The 19,305-nt window shown below is 41.1% G+C and overlaps 1 protein-coding gene across 1 annotated transcript in view; it reads left to right on the top strand.

Annotated features, from left to right (window-relative positions):
- The first annotated feature begins 19,202 nt into the window (after positions 1–19,202).
- The window catches only part of runx1 (RUNX family transcription factor 1), a 31,024-nt gene continuing 30,921 nt past the window's right edge, over positions 19,203–19,305 (top strand). The window contains exon 1 of the mRNA XM_085348857.1: positions 19,203–19,290. Coding sequence (XP_085204983.1) covers positions 19,203–19,290 — 88 coding nt within the window. The remainder of the gene's footprint in view (positions 19,291–19,305) is intronic.

The following is a 19,305-nucleotide window of genomic DNA, read 5'->3' on the forward strand; positions in this document are numbered from 1 at the left end:
TGAGATCTGTGAGGTGTATAAATCACATCATTTGAGCTTGTACCCCATCACCAATACCGAAACTGGTTTTCCTGTTTTTGTTACCTGTTTGTAGGACATGAGTTTACATAAAGCTCTATGTATTAAAGTGGTGATGTGCAGAGGTTCCCCATTTATATTACAGGTTCACATCTTCCAATTGTTGTTGTGAGAAAAGATTCTTGTAGGTCTTTGGCCGTAGTAATGTCCTGGTTCCACTGCACAGCTGTGAAGTCCTGACATCACAGCCTTTACAGTGATATCTGAATTCTGAAGTATTCTTTATTCAGTATTCATATCAGTGTTGCTATGTCATAGCAAAGTGTGGTTGAGGTCACAGAGATTTCAGTCACGCAGGCACATATATATTACAGTACACATTTTTACATTTAGATAAGGGTATGCAGATTGTTCAATCACAGCTTTTATTCATTTACAAAATATCCACAACGTTGGGAAGTAAATGCTGTTAAAATCAAGGCTCTAGTTTTCTTTTTGCAGCTTTCACTCAAGCTGTTTTCCTCACAGATCTCCATTTCTCTTCTCATTCTCCTTTTCCTGCTCTCAGAACCTGAATTCAGTCCTCCATACCACACCAGTGCTGCTGCTGCTCCATCCATCCTCCTTGCATTTTGTGCACATTTTGTCATGAAATCACCATAAAATCTTTACACAGAAGAGACACACTTGTTTTGGATAGATTTGCACCAATATTGTGTAAGTGTAGCTGATGTATGGAAACAGTCACCTTTACTAAAACAATCAAGAGTCTACTAGTTCCATAATGAAATGTCGTGAGATCAGAGTATTATATTTAATCAAGAAACAGGGTAACTATGTGCGAATGCTGTTTGTTGATTACAGTTCAGCGTTTAACACAATAGTGCCCTGCAGACTGTTCACAAAGCTCAGGGTCTGTGTGCATGGGTGTTGGACTTCCTCACTGGCAGAACTCAGGTGGTGAGGGTGGGCAGGTGCTTCTCCAACAGCATCACCATCAACACAGGAGCACCTCAGGGATGTGTCCTCTCGCCACTGCTCTACTCCCTCTACACTTCAGACTGTGTGGCCACCCACGGCTCCAACACCATTGTGAAGTTTGCTGACGACACAGTGGTGTTGGGTGCCATCTCCAACAACGATGAGGCGGCCTACATGGATGAAGTGAAGAATCTGGCATCGTGGTGCCAGGACAACCACCTCCAGCTGAACGTCAGCAAGACCAAGGAGCTGGTGGTGGACTTCAGAAGGGGTCAGCACAGAGACTACAAGCCCATTATCATCAATGGAGCTCCAGTGGAGAGGGTGCAGTCCTTCAAGTATCTTGGTGTTCACATCTCCTCAGACCTGACATGGGCTGCCCACATTCAGGTCCAGACCAAAAAGGCTAGGCAGCGCCTGTATCACCTACGACAACTGAGGAAGTTCAGGGTCTCTCCAAAGATCCTCAGGATTTTCTATACAGGCGCTGTGGAGAGCATCCTCACACAGAACATGACATCATGGTTTGGGAACAGCTGTGTGAAGGACCAAAAAGCTCTCCAGAGAGTGATCCGCACAGCAGAACGCTGCTGCAGGATTGCTCTCCCGCCGCTTCAGGACACCTACACCAGGAGATGCCAGACTAGAGCAGATACTGAAGGACCCGTCCCATCCTGGCAACAAACTGTTCCAACTTCTGTTGGGGCAGATGCGGAAGGCTTGGTATGTGTGTAGATTGTGGTGCAGGAGTGAACATTGAATGAAGGGCAAGAGAGAGGGTGTGTGTGTGTGAGTGTAGTGAGATAGTGATAGTAGTAGTATATGATAGTAGTAGTAGTAGTGTGATATTATATAATATTTATATAATATATATATATATGTGTGTGTGTGTATATATATATATGTATATATATATATGTGTGTGTGTGTGTATGTGTATTTGTTTTTATATATATATACATATATATATATATATATATACATATATATATATATATACATACATATATATATATATACATATATATATATATATACATATACATATATATATATATATACATATATATATATATATATATATATATATATATGTATATATGTATGTGTATATATATATATATATATATATATATATATATATATATTATATATATATGTATGTGTATATATATATATATATATATATATATATATATATATATATATATATATATATATATATATATGTATATATGTATATATATATATATATATACACATACATATATATATATATATATATATATATATATATATATATATATATATATATATATATATATGTGTATGTGTATATGTATATATGTATGTGTATGTGTATGTATATATATGTATGTGTATATATATATGTATATATATATATATATGTATATATGTATGTGTATATGTATATATGTGTATGTGTATGTATATGTATATATGTATATGTATATGTGTATATATATATATGTATATATGTATATGTGTATATATATATGTATATATGTGTATGTGTATATGTGTATATATATATATGTATATATGTGTATGTGTATGTGTATGTATATGTATATATGTATATGTATATGTGTATATATATATATGTATATATGTATATGTGTATATATATATGTATATATGTGTATGTGTATATGTGTATATATATATATGTATATATGTGTATGTGTATGTGTATGTATATGTATATATGTATATGTATATGTGTATATATATATATGTATATATGTATATGTGTATATGTGTATATATATATGTATATATGTGTATGTGTATATGTGTATATATATATATGTATATATGTGTATGTGTATGTGTATGTATATGTATATATGTATATGTATATGTGTATATATATATATATGTATGTGTATATGTATGTATATGTATATGTGTATGTGTATATGTATGTATATGTATATGTGTATATATGTGTATATGTATGTATATATATGTATGTATATATGTGTGTGTATGTGTATATATATATATATGTGTATATATGTTCTTCCTCTTGACATGTCGAGGAGCGTGTCAGGCTACATTTCACTGTGTGTTATACTTGTATAACTATGCATGTGACAAATAAAGAACCTTGAACCTTAATCTGTAAACTATATTCAGTGGAGCTCAATATTGTCTGTACAGATTCCAGTGTTGTCCATTTAATAGTGCTTGTAGAATTTTAGTGCGTACAGGAGTAGCACTGTCATGTCCTGAGCCATTACACGCATACACTACGTCAGCTGCAGTTCCTGATAACCCAATAAGCTTTGTTTTTTGTAAAGGCAGCAGTAGCTGAGGTTCTCTGACCATGTGATGCTTTCTGTATATTACCTCACATACTGTCAATTCATCTAATGGGAAGTATTAAAAACAGCTGCATCTGCGACTCTGTTTCTAAAGTTTTAAATGTCATTCTGCCAGACGTTTATCAGTCCACTACCCATTTTACACAGTAATCGGTCAGATGACCACAGGTGAAAAAGAAGCCAGAATTTGCCCTGCTTGTGTTGCTTTTCATGTGCCCACATAGCAAAATTGGTATGGCCCGGATCTGGCCCACACAATGTGCTTACACATGGCCCACATACCGCAAAAAATGACGGCCCCTTGGAGGCATATGTGAAATGAGAACTTGTAAAGGTACTCATCTGTCCTGGTTGCCTCTTGCAGGATGTGGAGCAAAAGAGTGAAAGCGGCTCAATCACCTGTTTAAGAGCTCTTGGAGCAGACCAGTGTGCCAGGTTAGGGAGTATGGTTAAAGAGGGTTTTAATTTAGATAGAAATGGGTGAACCTTATGTTATTGGTTTGTTTATAGCATGTGCTGGAAATATGTATATGTTTGTGATGTGCTTTAATGTTATTGTATGTTTGTTTGTGTGGAGGGTTATGTTTCATGTTGATTAGTTAACCCCCATACTTGGGCTATTCCGGATGCTCACCTGAAAAGGTAGAGTATAAAAGGAAGCCATTTTGTTTAGTTGTAGTTAGTGTTATCATGCTCCTTCTTTAATAAAGTGCCAATCCATGGATGTCTTTTACTCCAGTCTCGCGTCATATTATTGGACAGAACCTATGACCGCCGGCCAAAACTGACAAGTGGTGGCCCACACATCGGCCATTACAAGGCCAGTTGCAGACACACTGCTGGCCCACAACAGTTTCAACTCTGGCCCCAGATGTTAGCCTAATGTGTACCTTAATCAAGCCTTGTAATGACGACATGTGCTGGAACCTAATAGTGCAAAAGCAACATGATGAAACTCTGTTCAGACTAATTCTTATATAGCACTTTGCTACTCTCCCGGTTTACTCAAAGTGCTCTATACAACAGACCATATTCACCCAATTCCTCTAAACTGAGTGCTTCCTAACTACAGCCACACACATTCTCACTCTTGCAGACTGGAAGAACCAGGGATCGAACCACTAACCTTCTGATCAGTAGGTGACCTGCTCTTCCTCCTGAGCTACAGCCACCCACTAGAAAAGATGACTAAACCGTCACTAGGTATTGCTGCCAAAGGAATCTCTGAAGAAACTACATGCTCAATTTGTTGGCTTTGTTTGATTATGCAGCTGTGTAAAAGATCAGCCCTGATCTGAACATCATTTACTGCATCCTTTAAAATCATTGAATCCTTTTCATATATTTATTAGCTCTTACAGTCTGATGCTGATCTCAGTAACAAACGGGCTGCTTCCTTCCCTGTAGGAAGGTTTGCAGATGTGGCTAAAAGAGGGTGATGCACTGTCATCAGTCAGTCAGCAAAGGAGACTGTTTTCTAAGTTTGATATGTAGGATTCTCTCATACTGAAATATTTATTTAGCATAGAAATCGTTTTTACTTGACAGTGTTTTGTGCTGAAATTAGGATTATTTCATATTAAATAGTGATGTGCATTGGCTGAATAGCACTAAGTGGGAAGGAGACTTGCGTTTTAAAACTTTTGTATTGTTATGTTTGGATTACCTGTGTCTGAAGAATACTGCAAAGAGAGAGAATAAAGGCATGCTCACATTTACAAATACATCACCATTTCCTTGTAAAAGCTGTATTTATGTTATGTTATATTTAAGTTCATATTATTCCTAATTATTCAATAATTCCTCATATTTGTTCCATGAACACTACATTGAATAAAATATATTGTGTCAAGCTTCAGATATGAGAGTATAGATCGTTCCCTGGGTGCCTGATGGAAGCATTGGTCTGTGCTGGGGCAGGAATAACACACACACTCGATATGTACTGTGCCCAGCTGAATTGTTGGCTTAAAAAGGCATGGAACAAAAAGGGATGGTAGAAACTGCCTTATGTGAGCACGCCTTCATTCTTTCTTTTAGCACTTTCTGTTGTCAGAAGGGAGTTTCCCGATATTCTGGACATACAGTGGGGCAAAAAAGTATTTAGTCAGCCAACGATTGTGCAAGTTCCCCCACCTAAAATGATGACAGAGGTCAGTAATTTGCACCAGAGGTACACTTCAACTGTGAGAGACAGAATGTGAAAAAAAAATCCATGAATCCACATGGTAGGATTTGTAAAGAATTTATTCGTAAATCAGGGTGGAAAATAAGTATTTGGTCAATAACAAAAATACAACTCAATACTTTGTAACATAACCTTTGTTGGCAATAACAGAGGTCAAACGTTTACTATAGGTCTTTACCAGGTTTGCACACACAGTAGCTGGTATTTTGGCCCATTCCTCCATGCAGATCTTCTCGAGAGCAGTGATGTTTTGGGGCTGTCGCAGAGCAACACGGACTTTCAACTCCCGCCACAGATTTTCTATGGGGTTGAGGTCTGGAGACTGGCTAGGCCACTCCAGGACTTTCAAATGCTTCTTACGGAGCCACTCCTTTGTTGCCCGGGCGGTGTGTTTTGGATCATTGTCATGTTGGAAGACCCAGCCTCGTTTCATCTTCAAAGTTCTCAGTGATGGAAGGAGGTTTTGGCTCAAAATCTCACGATACATGGCCCCATTCATTCTGTCCTTAACACGGATCAGTCGTCCTGTCCCCTTGGCAGAAAAACAGCCCCATAGCATGATGTTTCCACCCCCATGCTTCACAGTAGGTATGGTGTTCTTGGGATGCAACTCAGTATTCGTCTTCCTCCAAACACGACGAGTTGAGTTTATACCAAAAAGTTCTACCACATGACATTCTCCCAATCCTCTGCTGTATCATCCATGTGCTCTCTGGCAAACTTCAGACGGGCCTGGACATGCACTGGCTTCAGCAGGAACACGTCTGGCACTGCGGGATTTGATTCCCTGCCGTTGTAGTGTGTTACTGATGGTGACCTTTCTTACTTTGGTCCCAGCTCTCTGCAGGTCATTCACCAGGTCCCCCCGTGTGGTTCTGGGATCTTTGCTCACCGTTCTCATGATCATTTTGACCCCACGGGATGAGATCTTGCGTGGAGCCCCAGATCGAGGGAGATTATCAGTGGTGTTGTATGTCTTCCATTTTCTGATGATTGCTCCCACAGTTGATTTTTTCACACCAAGCTGCTTGCCTATTGTAGATTCACTCTTCCCAGTCTGGTGCAGGTCTACAATACTTTTCCTGGTGTCCTTCGAAAGCTCTTTGGTCTTGGCCATGGCGGAGTTTGGAGTCTGACTGTTTGAGGCTGTGGACAGGTGTCTTTTATACAGATGATGAGTTCAAACAGGTGCCATTTATACAGGTAACGAGTGGGGGACAGAAAAGCTTCTTACAGAAGACGTTACAGGTCTGTGAGAGCCAGAGATTTTCCTTGTTTGAGGTGACCAAATACTTATTTTCCACCCTGATTTACGAATAAATGCTTTACAAATCCTACCATGTGAATTCATGGATTTTTTTTTCACATTCTGTCTCTCACAGTTGAAGTGTACCTCTGGTGCAAATTACTGACCTCTGTCATCATTTTAGGTGGGGGAACTTGCACAATCGGTGGCTGACTAAATACTTTTTTGCCCCACTGTATCTGCAGTACCTTCAGTCTCGACATCCACACAGCAGGAGAGATATGCTTAAATTTTCGATGGTCACAGATGGACGTGTGTGTGTGTGTGTGTGTGTGTGTGTGTGTGTGTGTGTGTGTGTGTGTGTGTGAGAGAGAGAGAGAGAGTGAGAGAGCGAGAGTAGAAGGGGGAGAGTTAAAAGTTTCTGCTCTAATGCACCTTGTTATCCATTCATACTGCACTAAACACAGCCTGAGGCGATTCTATCTCTCCCTCTCTATCACTCTCTCTGTCTTGCTCCCTTTTATGTCCATTTCTATGTTAAAAGAATGAAGATTTAAATAACTCTGACTGTGTGCAAGACTGAATAGGTATGTCTCCCCTCCCCCCAAACCCAACCCCAACATCACCATCACCACATTTCTTGTCACAAAATCAATTTTTAGTTTAGCAAGAATAAACCTGTCTCCTTTCATCGCAGAGGCTGGCTAAATAATTGAGTACATATATGCACACACATACACCTAAAAAACAATTACACACTTTTGCACTTGTAAAGTACTTTTTGTGAAAAGGAACATTGCTGAGCATTTTATCATTTTTCTTTCTTACATCAATGTGTGTCTGTGATTTTGATACATTTTAGAGAATTATTAAAGATATCCCTCCGAGACATTAAATCTACTCTGTGTTTTTGTTACAACATACCATAAAAATCAAATACAATAACATATTCATTATTGGACTCCACTCCTATTTACATGACTCTCAAATACATAGATGCATAATCCAACCACTCCAAGGGTGTTCTCGAACTGACCCACATAGCAAAATTGGTATGGCCCGGATGTGGCCCACACATGGGCCAGCACAAGGCCAGTTGCCGACACACTCCTGGCCTTGTGCTGGCCCATGTGTGGGCCACCTCTGGCAAACCTGGTCTGGGCCACCAAAGGGCTGTCATTCTTTGCGATATCTGTGCCATGTGTAAGTTGTGTGCAGCCACGGGCCAGTTGCAGACTGCTGGCCCACAACAGTTTCAGCTCTGGCTCCAGATGTCAGCATAATGTGTACCTTACTCAAGCCATGTAATAACAGAATATGCCAGAACCTAATAGTGCAAAATTAACATGACAAAATTCTGTTCAGACAATGAATTACCTGAATCTTACTGTATACTCCCCTGGGTTACTCAAAGTGCTCTATACAACATGCCACATTCAGACACTTCCTCTAAACTGAGTGATTCCTACTGCGTTCATACACTTTCACACTCTTGGCACGCAGACTTGAGGAGCCAAGGATCGAACCACTAACCTTCCGAGCAGTAGGTGACCTGCTCTTCCACCTGAGCTACAGCCACCCAGTGGTAAACCTGAGTAAACCGTCACTAGGTTTTGGATAAAGTGTACACTCACAAACCTGCTTTTGAAACGTTGGCTACCATAGCAGTATAGTATTGCAACATGGCATTTGGATCTTCTAACTAAAATAGGAAAATAGGAACATAAACAGTGTCATCATTGCCAGACCTGGCCCACATCTGGTTGACATACACTCTGCCATGACAGTCCGAAGTGCCTGCTTGATGCCAGATCCAGGCCAGATCTGTTTTCTATGAGCCTGGGCCACGTAAACCAAACCACAATCGGGCCAGATATGACATGCCATCACATAAACAGTGCCATCTATGCCAGGCCAAGCCCAAATCTGGATGACATACCACTCACCATGCCAGAAGTCAGCCAGCAGTGGATACACAGGGCAAAACGAATTCACACCAGCAAGACTGAGGTACAAAGGAAAAAACAGGGCTTTGGAGTCACAGCAAACTAAGACGAGGCAAATGAAACCATCCGTTCAGTCAGCACGGATTCTTTGAGGTCCTCTAGCGAATGAGGCAATATAGTGGATGAGCCTAGAGCATTGCTTAAGACCTAGAGCAAATACAACGACGTTAGTATTATATACTGATCTCAAACTTGACAGTCTGATAGTTTCTGGCTTCAGAACTTTTTAGGTAGCTCTGAGGTATTTCAGTGACTCCTACAGCAGGAAAGGTGGAGACCAAACAACACAGGGTATGTGTGGAGTCCTATTAATTAATGCTTAAATATGATCTTAAACCAAATCTACCTTTATTAATGGTGTATGTACCACAGGCCTTCAAGCTGGCTGTAGTTAAACCTTTACTCAAAAAGCATCTCTAGACCCAGCAGTCTTAGCTAATTATAGGCCAATCGCCAACCTTCCTTTCATATCAAACATCCTTGAAAGAGTAGTTGTCAAACAGCTAACAGATCATCTGCAGAGGAATGGTTTATTTGAAGAGTTTCAGTCAGGTTTCAGAGCTCATCACAGCACAGAAACAGCTTTAGAAACAGAAACAGAAACAGAAACAACATACAGAAGTACTGTGCTGGGGATGCCTGTACTCCTAAGCTTTCCAGTCCAGTGAAACAGTGAAATATGCCACCTGCAGAAGTTCTCTGTTCCCACCACAGTGGCGGGGTCTTTTAGAGTTGGGCAGGAACTGGGGAATAAGGAACTGGTAAGATTTCTGTGGAGTAATCCAGCAGAACTGGAGGGCCAACAGTTATGCTGTGCACAAGAAGCGAATGGGAAGATTCTATCTTCCGAGGAAGCTCAGATCCTTCATCATATGCAGCAAGATGTTGGAGATCTAATGCCAGTGTCCATCTATTGACTGCCCGCCTGTCCACCCGTCCACCTGCCCGCTCAAACCAACACAGTGTATACAAGAAGCAGGCTCTATTTCCTTAAAGAGGATGAGATCTCCCAGTGAGTGTGTGCAGTAAAATAATGAAGGTTTTCTATGAGCCAGCCGTGAAAACTGGAGGAGCAACATCCCTTAGGAAAGCTGGCTCTGCGGTGGAAGCATGTCATTATTACCTGTTACTGTGGATAAACTCGACCACAGCATGTACAGAAGAGGCAGCGGAGTACCTTCACACTGTTTAAGCTTCGCTGCGAACAAGAAACCTTGATACATCATCTACAACAGAGCTGTCTAGAGCATTGTTTGCCACACATTATTATTATTATTGTTGTTGTTGTTAATGATAATAACAATAATAATGGTGTCATCATCATTTTAACTGCTGTAACAAAAGAATTCCTGAAATATGACAAATAATATTAATAATAAATCTAATATTTTGCAGCACATTGTACTTCCTTAATGATTCATAGGTAGTCACAGGGAGTTGATTTTTTGTGGCTGACAGCCTTTTACTTCTCCCACAATTTGCAATGACAAACTGTGAAAGCACCCATCTGTGTCATAAAGTAATCTGAGTGATTAGCACCACGTTAAACATGCTGTACTCATCACAGTAATCAGGATAAATTCTCAAATCCAAAGGGGCAATGATTCAGTTAAGGACTGTCTACGTTTATGAGCGATCAAATGGGAAGAGGGCAGAATGAGACAGTTTACTGTGTAATTCTATAATGTGCAGTTAGTGCACATCGTGGTGCAGGTCTGCGTTTTATCCAGACTCTTTGGGTCTATTTGTGTCATTTAGTGCTGCTGCGAACTGATATGTCAGAAAATCAATTAATTACTTTGAAGTGGCAGTTAACTGCATCCGCACAATACACCCCATGAATTATAGATGAAGTGTGTGTGCAAATAATCTGTGTGTCTCTGTGTGTGTGTGTGTGTGTGTGTGTGTGTGCAATACCAATGGTTTCTCTGTTAACTAGAGACAATTGCTAGCTCTTCTGTCCCTAATAACTTGATGAGAGTGCTTTGACACAAATCCACTGAGTTGTGAAGAGTCTGAAGCAACTGAAATGAATAATAGGACAATAATACAAAGATGTCAAGTAACATGAAAGAAACAAAAGTTAATGAAAATCCAATAAAGCATTTAACGTGATGTCTAAAACATTTCACTGCTGTACATTCCTTTGTGTGATCTCTCTGTATCATTTTCTGGAGAAATTCAGTGATGCTCGTAAAGATTGGATTTTATCGCAGTCTGAACTCGAAATTCTGCTTTTGAGAAAATATGATGAGACATGTTAGAAAAAACAAAGGATTCACCCTCAATACAGCCACTGGTTTCTCAATCCATTGATCCCCTGCTGAAGGTGTGTGTGTGTGTGTGTGTGTGTGTGTGTGTGTGTGTGTGTGTGTGTGTGTGTGTGTGTGTTGAACAAGCACTGTCATTAGCCTCAGGCTGGCCTCAGTTCAGGCGACGACAGGGACTGACAGCCACTGGCATGGGTGGGGGCGGGGACCATGAGGTCATTTTATCTGAGTGCTTTTTCACCGGACTCTGATTATACACAACTTAGTTACATAAACTGCACACAATATCAAATAGCATGTATTTATTATTACAAGCTGTTGTAATTAAACACTTACAGTTCAAGTAGTACAGAACTTTTGGTCATTTAAATGAAATCACAAAACAAATTATTGCATTTGGTTCCTCATTCAGCCAAAATGGTGAAAAACAACAGAAAAAGAAAGACAGTTTCTCAGCTTTCAACATGTTCTGCCTGTTAAATTGTTGAATTTAACACGTGGAGTATCATTGCAGTTCCCCTTTATGTTATGTTTTTTTAAAGCAGTCCTACAAACTCTAACGTATTCAATAAACCCATCCAACATTTTCTTCAACTTATTATTTTTGATCAACTTCAGCTAGTTTGCATATTACATTCCTGCTACTTAAAATATGATTATTTCTTTTAATAATGTAATTTTACTCATTAATTTCATCTTTGGAAGGTTTTATTGTTTGGGTCGATTTGACCCCAAACATAAAGAAATCTTTTGTTTTAAGTCTTTTGTCAGCTGTTCACAAGTTCTTGCACTTCCATTATGTTTAAGTTGAATCATTTTTGGGTTGCTTTTATTTATTTATTGTAAACTGCAGGGGAAAAATCAGTATGAACATCTTAAAAAGAGTCAACCGACTTTTTAATTTAGGGTTTTAACTTTTTAAATGCATTTCTTTCTGAGGTCATTAAATAATGTGAGGTAATCTACTGTCCAACAGTGTCTTCAGTTTGTCTCCCAAGTCTAATATAATTAACCAAAACTCAGTGACCCAAACCCTTCCAGCTGTTCCTTCCTGTAAAAAAAGGATTTACAAAGTTTCATGGATTTGGAAGTTAGCAGTAGAGTTTTATACATACCATGTATACCATGGAGCTGTGCTATCACTGCAGGACATCTGGGAGCTGAGACAGACCTCTAAGTTTATAAATTATAGACAATGTGCTATTCTTATTTGGTGCAATGGACAGACGCACATTATAACAAAGTCTAACCTTTCAAAGTGAAGGGGAATCAGTGGATGAAAGAGAGCTGATGAAAAACACCTGCAGTTATTCCCAGGTAAAGAGAAATGAATTTTTATCCTCGGATACAGGAGGAACAATGCGGTTTTTGTCCTGGTCGCGGAACACTGGACCAGCTCTTTATCCTCTCGAGGATACTTGAGGGCACACGGGAGTTTGCCCAACCAGTCTACATGTGTTTTGTGGACTTGGAGAAGGCATTCGACCGTGTCCCTCGGGGTGTCCTGTGGGAGGTGTTGCGGGAATATGGGGTGTCTGGCCCATTGCTACGGGCCATTCGATCCCTATACAACCGTTGCAAGAGCTTGGTTCGCATTGCCGGCAATAAGTCGGACTCGTTCCCGGTGGGTGATGGGCTCCGCCAGGGCTGCCCTTTGTCTCCGGTTCTGTTCATAATTTTTATGGACAGGATTTCTAGGCGCAGCCAAGTGGCGGAGGGCTTTCGCTTTGGTGGCCTCAGAATCTCATCTCTGATTTTTGCAGATGATGTGGTTCTGTTGGCTTCATCGGGTGAAGGCCTCCAGCTCGCACTGGAGCGGTTCGCAGCCGAGTGTGAAGCAGCGGGAATGAGGATCAGCACCTCCAAATCTGAGGCCATGGTTCTCAGCCGGAAAAGGGTGGAGTGCCCACTCCGGGTCGGGGATGAGTTCCTGCCCCAAGTGGAGGAGTTCAAGTATCTCGGGGTCTTGTTCGCGAGTGATGGGAGAAGGGAGCCGGAGATCGACAGACGGATTGGGGCTGCAGCTGCAGTAATGCGGACGCTGCACCGGTCCGTCGTGGTGAAGAGGGAGCTGAGTGTAAAAGCGAAGCTCTCAATTTACCGGTCGATCTATGTCCCTACCCTCACCTATGGCCACGAGCTGTGGGTAGTGACCGAAAGAACGAGATCGCGGATACAAGCGGCAGAAATGAGCTTCCTCCGAAGGGTGGCTGGCCTCTCCCTTAGAGATAGGGTGAGAAGTTCGGCCATCCGGGAGGGGCTCAGAGTAGAGCAGCTGCTGCTCCACATCGAAAGGAGCCAGCTGAGGTGGTTCGGGCATCTGATAAGGATGCCCCCTGGGCGCCTCCTTGGTGAGGTGTTCCAGGCATGTCCCACCGGGAGGAGGCCCCGGGGCAGACCCAGGACACGCTGGAGAGATTATATCTCTCGGCTGGCCTGGGAACGCCTTGGTATTCCCCCGGATAAGCTGGAGGAGGTGGCTGGGGAGAGGGAGGTCTGGGCCTCTTTGCTTAGGCTGCTGCCCCCGCGACCCGGCCCCGGACAAAGCGGATGAAAATGGATGGATGGATGGATGATATAATAAGTATGTATGATACGTAAAGAAATGGCTGAACATTTTGGGTGGAATATGTTGCTGCACATCTGCTCAGGTAAAGCAATGCAGAAATCTACAGCCAGGATGACGGCCGGTCAGAACATCCCTCGCACTTGTGTTTGAAACAAATACCGCAGCAGTAGTCACGCTGCATCTTTGTTGTTTTTTTCAGTGTAGGTTTACTCAGAGTTTCAACATTTAAAGGAGGATTCAGAGGATGCAGGACACTTTCTACACCAAACTTCCCAGCCTGCCAACCAAAAAAGTCAAATCAGCAAAGGTTCTGGGTGAAACATTAAAGTTTCACAGTGCAAAGAGATCGTTTAATGTGAACCTCAAAATGTGATTTTTGACCAGTAGTTTACTTTGTTTTCCTCTTTCTCTTCTTCCTCTTTTTAGTGCTTTTGTAGATCCTTGCACACTGTGCCCACTGTCCCTCCTCCTGCTGGAGTCTAAACCATCTCAGCCTTTCCTCTGTTTGTCATCTGGGTTTGGTGACCATACACAGGCGATCTGTTTTGATCTCTCCGTTTGTTCTCAAAACAATTATAAAAATACAAAGTAACTAATATAATACGTAGCTTTCGAGCATTAAATAATAAACTGGAGATTTGTAAAATCATCATCTGATGAGCCGAATCTGAGAAGGTGCCTGTCGAGTCCAGCATCATTCAAAGCGATGGTGTGGAAGTCTGAAACTGCAACCAACTGCTGAGGAATTGATGCATGCACCATACCTACAGTACTACACTGCATTCATTCAGAGTACAGCTGGAGTCTGTTTCAGACCACGCTATCTTGCTTTGTATTTTCAGTGTATTTGAGTTTTGTGTTACATGTTTTGGAGATTTCTGAATTTCAGCTGACTGACTTCTGTTTAATTCAAAAGGATCACAGAAATGAACCGTTTTCTAAACTCAAACATGTGACTCTGTTATGTCAACTTATTCTATGGGATATTGATTTAAAACATTTACTACATTTACTCAAACCATTATTTGGTCAGATAATATCTATGCGCCATTCTTCCTGTCAGTATTCATTACCAGTGTATGAATGTGAGAGTGAATGAACAGTGGAATTGTAAAGCGCTTTGAGGGGTCCCGAAAAGCGCTATATAAATCCAATCCATTATTATTATTATTATTATTATTATTATTATTATTATTATTATTATTATCCACTAAATACATCAACGCGATGATAAGCAGTGATGTATTTGCATCCAAGGAAAACCATCATAGGGATCAAGGTAACTGTCTGTGTTGGTTTTCACTTCTGCATTATGTCGAAGCATCAAAGCAAGCAGATCTGAAGCAGGCCTCGACCACGACCACAGCGGCTCACCAAAATCACAGAGAGTTTTTGGTCCAGCAGTCACATACACGCTATAAGTTTGCCAGAGCCACTAAGGGGAGACAGATAGACGTCACCAGCTAAAAATCCTCTGTGGGAGGCTAAGTGAGCACCGATGTTGGTGTGAGGTCTGGCAGCATGCACCATCTCTGCCACGTATAATACTCTTTTACATCTATGTTGAAATGTAAATCTGCACATACCATGTAAGCATGTTGGTGGACTAGAATTTATATAGGAGTTTTCTAGTGTCACTAAACACACAGAGTACCAGCAACATTTACCTTTGGGCCATGTATAAAAATGTCCATTCTCCTAAATATTCATGTAATACTTTTGTTAATCCCCTTGAGGTGCATTAAACTCATTTGCCCATTGGCCATTAAACTCAAACTCACATCAAAATCACATTTATGTGTCTATAACAGGGGTCGGCAACCCTAGGCACGCATGCCACAGCTGGCATGCGACGGGTTAACTGATGGCACGACCATAGCTGGACTGGCTGGTGGGCCGATGATTATTTTTTGTAACGGTATAAACAATGAGAGGTGGTGGATTGGCCAGATGCTGGCCAGTGTGTAAAAATAACTCAGTTGTTTGGTGGTGGCTATGGCGGAGCTTCCACAGATTCAGTAACATTAGCAAGTGGTGGAGGCCAGCAGGTGGATGAGGGAAAGGGGAGGCAGGAGGAGGAGAGACACCCGAGGCGGCCGCCGGTCCGAGTATCAGGTGAAGTGAACTTCAGGTAAGAAGTTATGACCTGCAGTCTCTCTGGGTCAGATATGAACCAAGTTTAGGTGGAGTTTATTTTAGCTGTGCTGACTTTTTACAGTCAGTTACAATACCTCATACTGCTACTAGCTAGCATGACGGAGTTTCTATACAGCTGGGTGGTGCTATGATGTTACTGATAGTGAACTTTATTTTATTCATAAGGTTAGTTAGTAGAGTTGCCAACTGTCCCGTAAAAAACTGAATCATCTCGCATTCAGAGAAAATATTACGAGTTTCGTGTTGAGCTGAAAAGGAACAGTTTGTCCCGGACTTCAGCTACAATGGAAAAAGACACAAAGCTGGATTTATTCTGTCTTTATGCTGCAGCTGCCTCTTCTTCTCTCCCCTCCCTCTCCTGTTGCTACTTCAATCATGAAACTGATCAATGATCAGCTGATCGTCTCTCTTGTTTGTTTATCGCTCACTTTGCGCCAGAAACAGGAAACCAGCGGATGTCGCGCTAAACAACAGCAGCACGTTTAAGCTTGATCAGCTGTTGTTAGAATTTATTTAATATTAATTTCTAGTATCAGCTGATGTTTGCTGGAGCCACAGCTGTAAAGCTGCTGGTCATGATGTCGGTTTGGATATGTGGTGAGAGGGAAACATGAAGATGAAACCAGGAGATGTCCTTACTGGATCATCAGAGCTGAACAGGTGATGGAGAAACAGGTTTACCTTTTAGGTGACATGGATGAGTTGAAGTTATGAACTGTTTCTGAGAGACACAAAGAAATACTTTCTTATTCTCATTTAAAATGTCTCGCTTTAATAAATAATTATCTGAATCTTACAACCAAAGTTTTCATCTGATGTAAAATGTATAGAAATCATACATATACCAACAAGACTGTACATCACTGTCACAACAGCATTTTCATTCAAAGGCTTTATGGCTTTAATACCTGGGGGGCCGGTCTCTAGTCAAAATGCTGATTTTTGTCCCAGTCCAGCCCTGGGCACGACACACAGTGAGTTAATCTGAGAAGGTGCATTAAAAAATAAATGGCCGCGCCAGCGATGCACATAGCAAACTAGCTCACATAGACACATTAGTTGTGCTGCTTCTTAATGACAGTATCTTAGCTAACAACCCCAACTACCAGATTCACCTTGTAATTGGCTAAAAATAACTTAGCTACCGGTGAGAGGGACGTTGCTAGCTGGCAGTTTTTTCAAGCGATGTTAAAATTTCCACATTCTGACACTTCAAAAGTTTCAGCAGCTGTCTGCTCAGCGCAGCATCAGCACCACGGAGATACACGGATACATCCGTAGACTCGAGACAGAATTCACAATGTGTTTTGGGGACTTTCAGGTGTTTGGACCAATGTTTTCTTTTCTGATCAAACCAGAAATCTTTAATGAGCAGCTGGATTTGTCTCACATTAACTGGCTGAGTTAATGCCAGTTAATGCAACACGCAGCTGGAATCCACAGCTGTGCGTGTTCATGGAGCTGCATGTTCACCTGCTGGACATCACTACCTGACAAGTTTAACTGTCTTCAGAACATTGCAGAGGCCTTACTGACAGTATTTGGCTCTACATGTCTGTGTGAGCAGATTTTCTCTCACATGAGTCCTCAGGTAGCCTCTGAATGCTGGACACTGGGAGACCTGTGTCTCTGAATGGGAGACCAGAGATCACATTAACATGTGTCTCTGTATTAACAAACATGCCATATTGGCCCAGTTTGTTTTTCTTATCATTGTTGTGAGGAGACCATAGAGAGCATTTGTATTTTCAGTTGTATAGTTCATTTGCTGTTATGGATAAAAAGTCTTTTTTTTTGTTTCCAAATAGCTGATAACTATTCACTGATAGCTGCCAACATCTGCGAACACATATAATTCTATAAAGTGGTTCTATATAGTGTGTAACTGTTCATATAGAGCGTTATTAAATTTATTGCTAATGCAGTCATATGGCACACTGACCTCTGAGGAAATTTTAGATGCACTCGTCATCAGAAAGGTTGCCTACCCCTGGTCTATAACAACTGGGACATGTACCAGCACATCAGGGATGCCAAACCTGCCCAGGATGAGTTTGTTGGGTTTCAGGTTCCTGAGCTAGCCTGAGCTCATCTTTTTAAACAACCCACAGAGCTGTCACTGGTCGCTATGGTGACAGTGTCCAGCAGCAGCCTGTATCACTTTGAATGCATCTAAAATAATGTCTTTCAGTGTAAAATCTCACTTTTGGGTAACGGCACAAACACTAAGAAACGACAGAGAACATGTCATTATTACAAAGCTGTAGCTTCTGTTTTGCCCACATTTATTGATGATGATTTCACATAACTAAGCAGTGTACTGTACTCTCATCAGTTATTTGGGCTCTTATAATATTTAAGAAAGAGCACAGAGAGGTGGTACGGGTACAGGAAGGACGACGGAGCAAACAGTGAAGTTAGCTGAAAAACAAACGTTATTGTTTATAAAGTAATTGTTCGTGTATTTCAAGGATCTGTGCTTTCTAGTAGCACACTTAAAAAATGCCAGTGCACATTCTAAACAGGAAATATTGATATGAATGGTAACATTTCACAGGATGGCTGCTACACTGATGTGACGGACTACAAGTCTACTCTCCACTCATGAAATTGGGGTACACAGTGCTCTGTGCTGAGACTGCATAAAAAGGGAGGGCTGTATTTTATTACAAAACAGCTCTATTACCAATTTGCTTTGTGTGCAGGTCTTTGAAATGAATAATGCTGCTTTTGGTGGACTGGGATGGTCCATATGTCAAATATCAGTGATGTAATATTTAGTTAGCATGGTTTCAAATTGAACACAATAGCTATCTGCAAGTTCAACACCTAAATAAAGCTCATCATACTGATTGTTTGACCTCAGTGTTCAAGCAGATCTTAGCAGAACCAAATAGAAAGAGCAAAGAGCAGATCGAGAGATGGAGAAAAAAAGAGAAAATTATTTGAGCGCTTAAATAAAATTAGCAGCTTTAAAGAGCCTGAGGGCAAAATGGAGTTGTGTCCCTCGTGGCTATGCTTTGAAGAAGGGGAGAATGAATTAAGCTTGACTTGCTCCTCTCCCTCCTCCTCCTCCTCTTCTTTGCTCTCACTTTTAACTCCCTCACTTTTCTTCTGGTTTGCACTAATATGTAGGGTGACATGGAGGGAGAGGGAGGGGGTTGAGGAGATGAACGAGGGGTATAAAAGCAAATGATGAAGGTAAGGGCAGGCTGGAGCACTTCATTGCTGAACAGCTTTTTGGACTCTCTTACACATGTTGTTCTTAAGTTTCACAAATACTTGATTTGTTCCCTTCCTATTTAAGTTCTCTTTTTCCTCCCTCTTATCCTTCTCCGTACAGTTTTTCCCTCATACGTTCTGAGTATCTGAAATTGGGCCCCAGTTGTTGGTGCTTCTACACACAGGACCGGAGCATGAACCCCGGGGCTTTCTCCAGCTCTGGGCCTCTGTCTTGGGCTATGTATCTGATGAGGAAAGGCCGGACAGGCAGCGGACTCTTTGGTAAAGCTGATTCTT

This window comes from Diplotaxodon limnothrissa, linkage group LG23 (genome assembly GCF_057381915.1).
Source record: "Diplotaxodon limnothrissa isolate DT_005_m linkage group LG23, D_limnothrissa_male_GT1.1, whole genome shotgun sequence".
In the NCBI taxonomy this organism is placed as follows: domain Eukaryota; kingdom Metazoa; phylum Chordata; class Actinopteri; order Cichliformes; family Cichlidae; genus Diplotaxodon; species Diplotaxodon limnothrissa.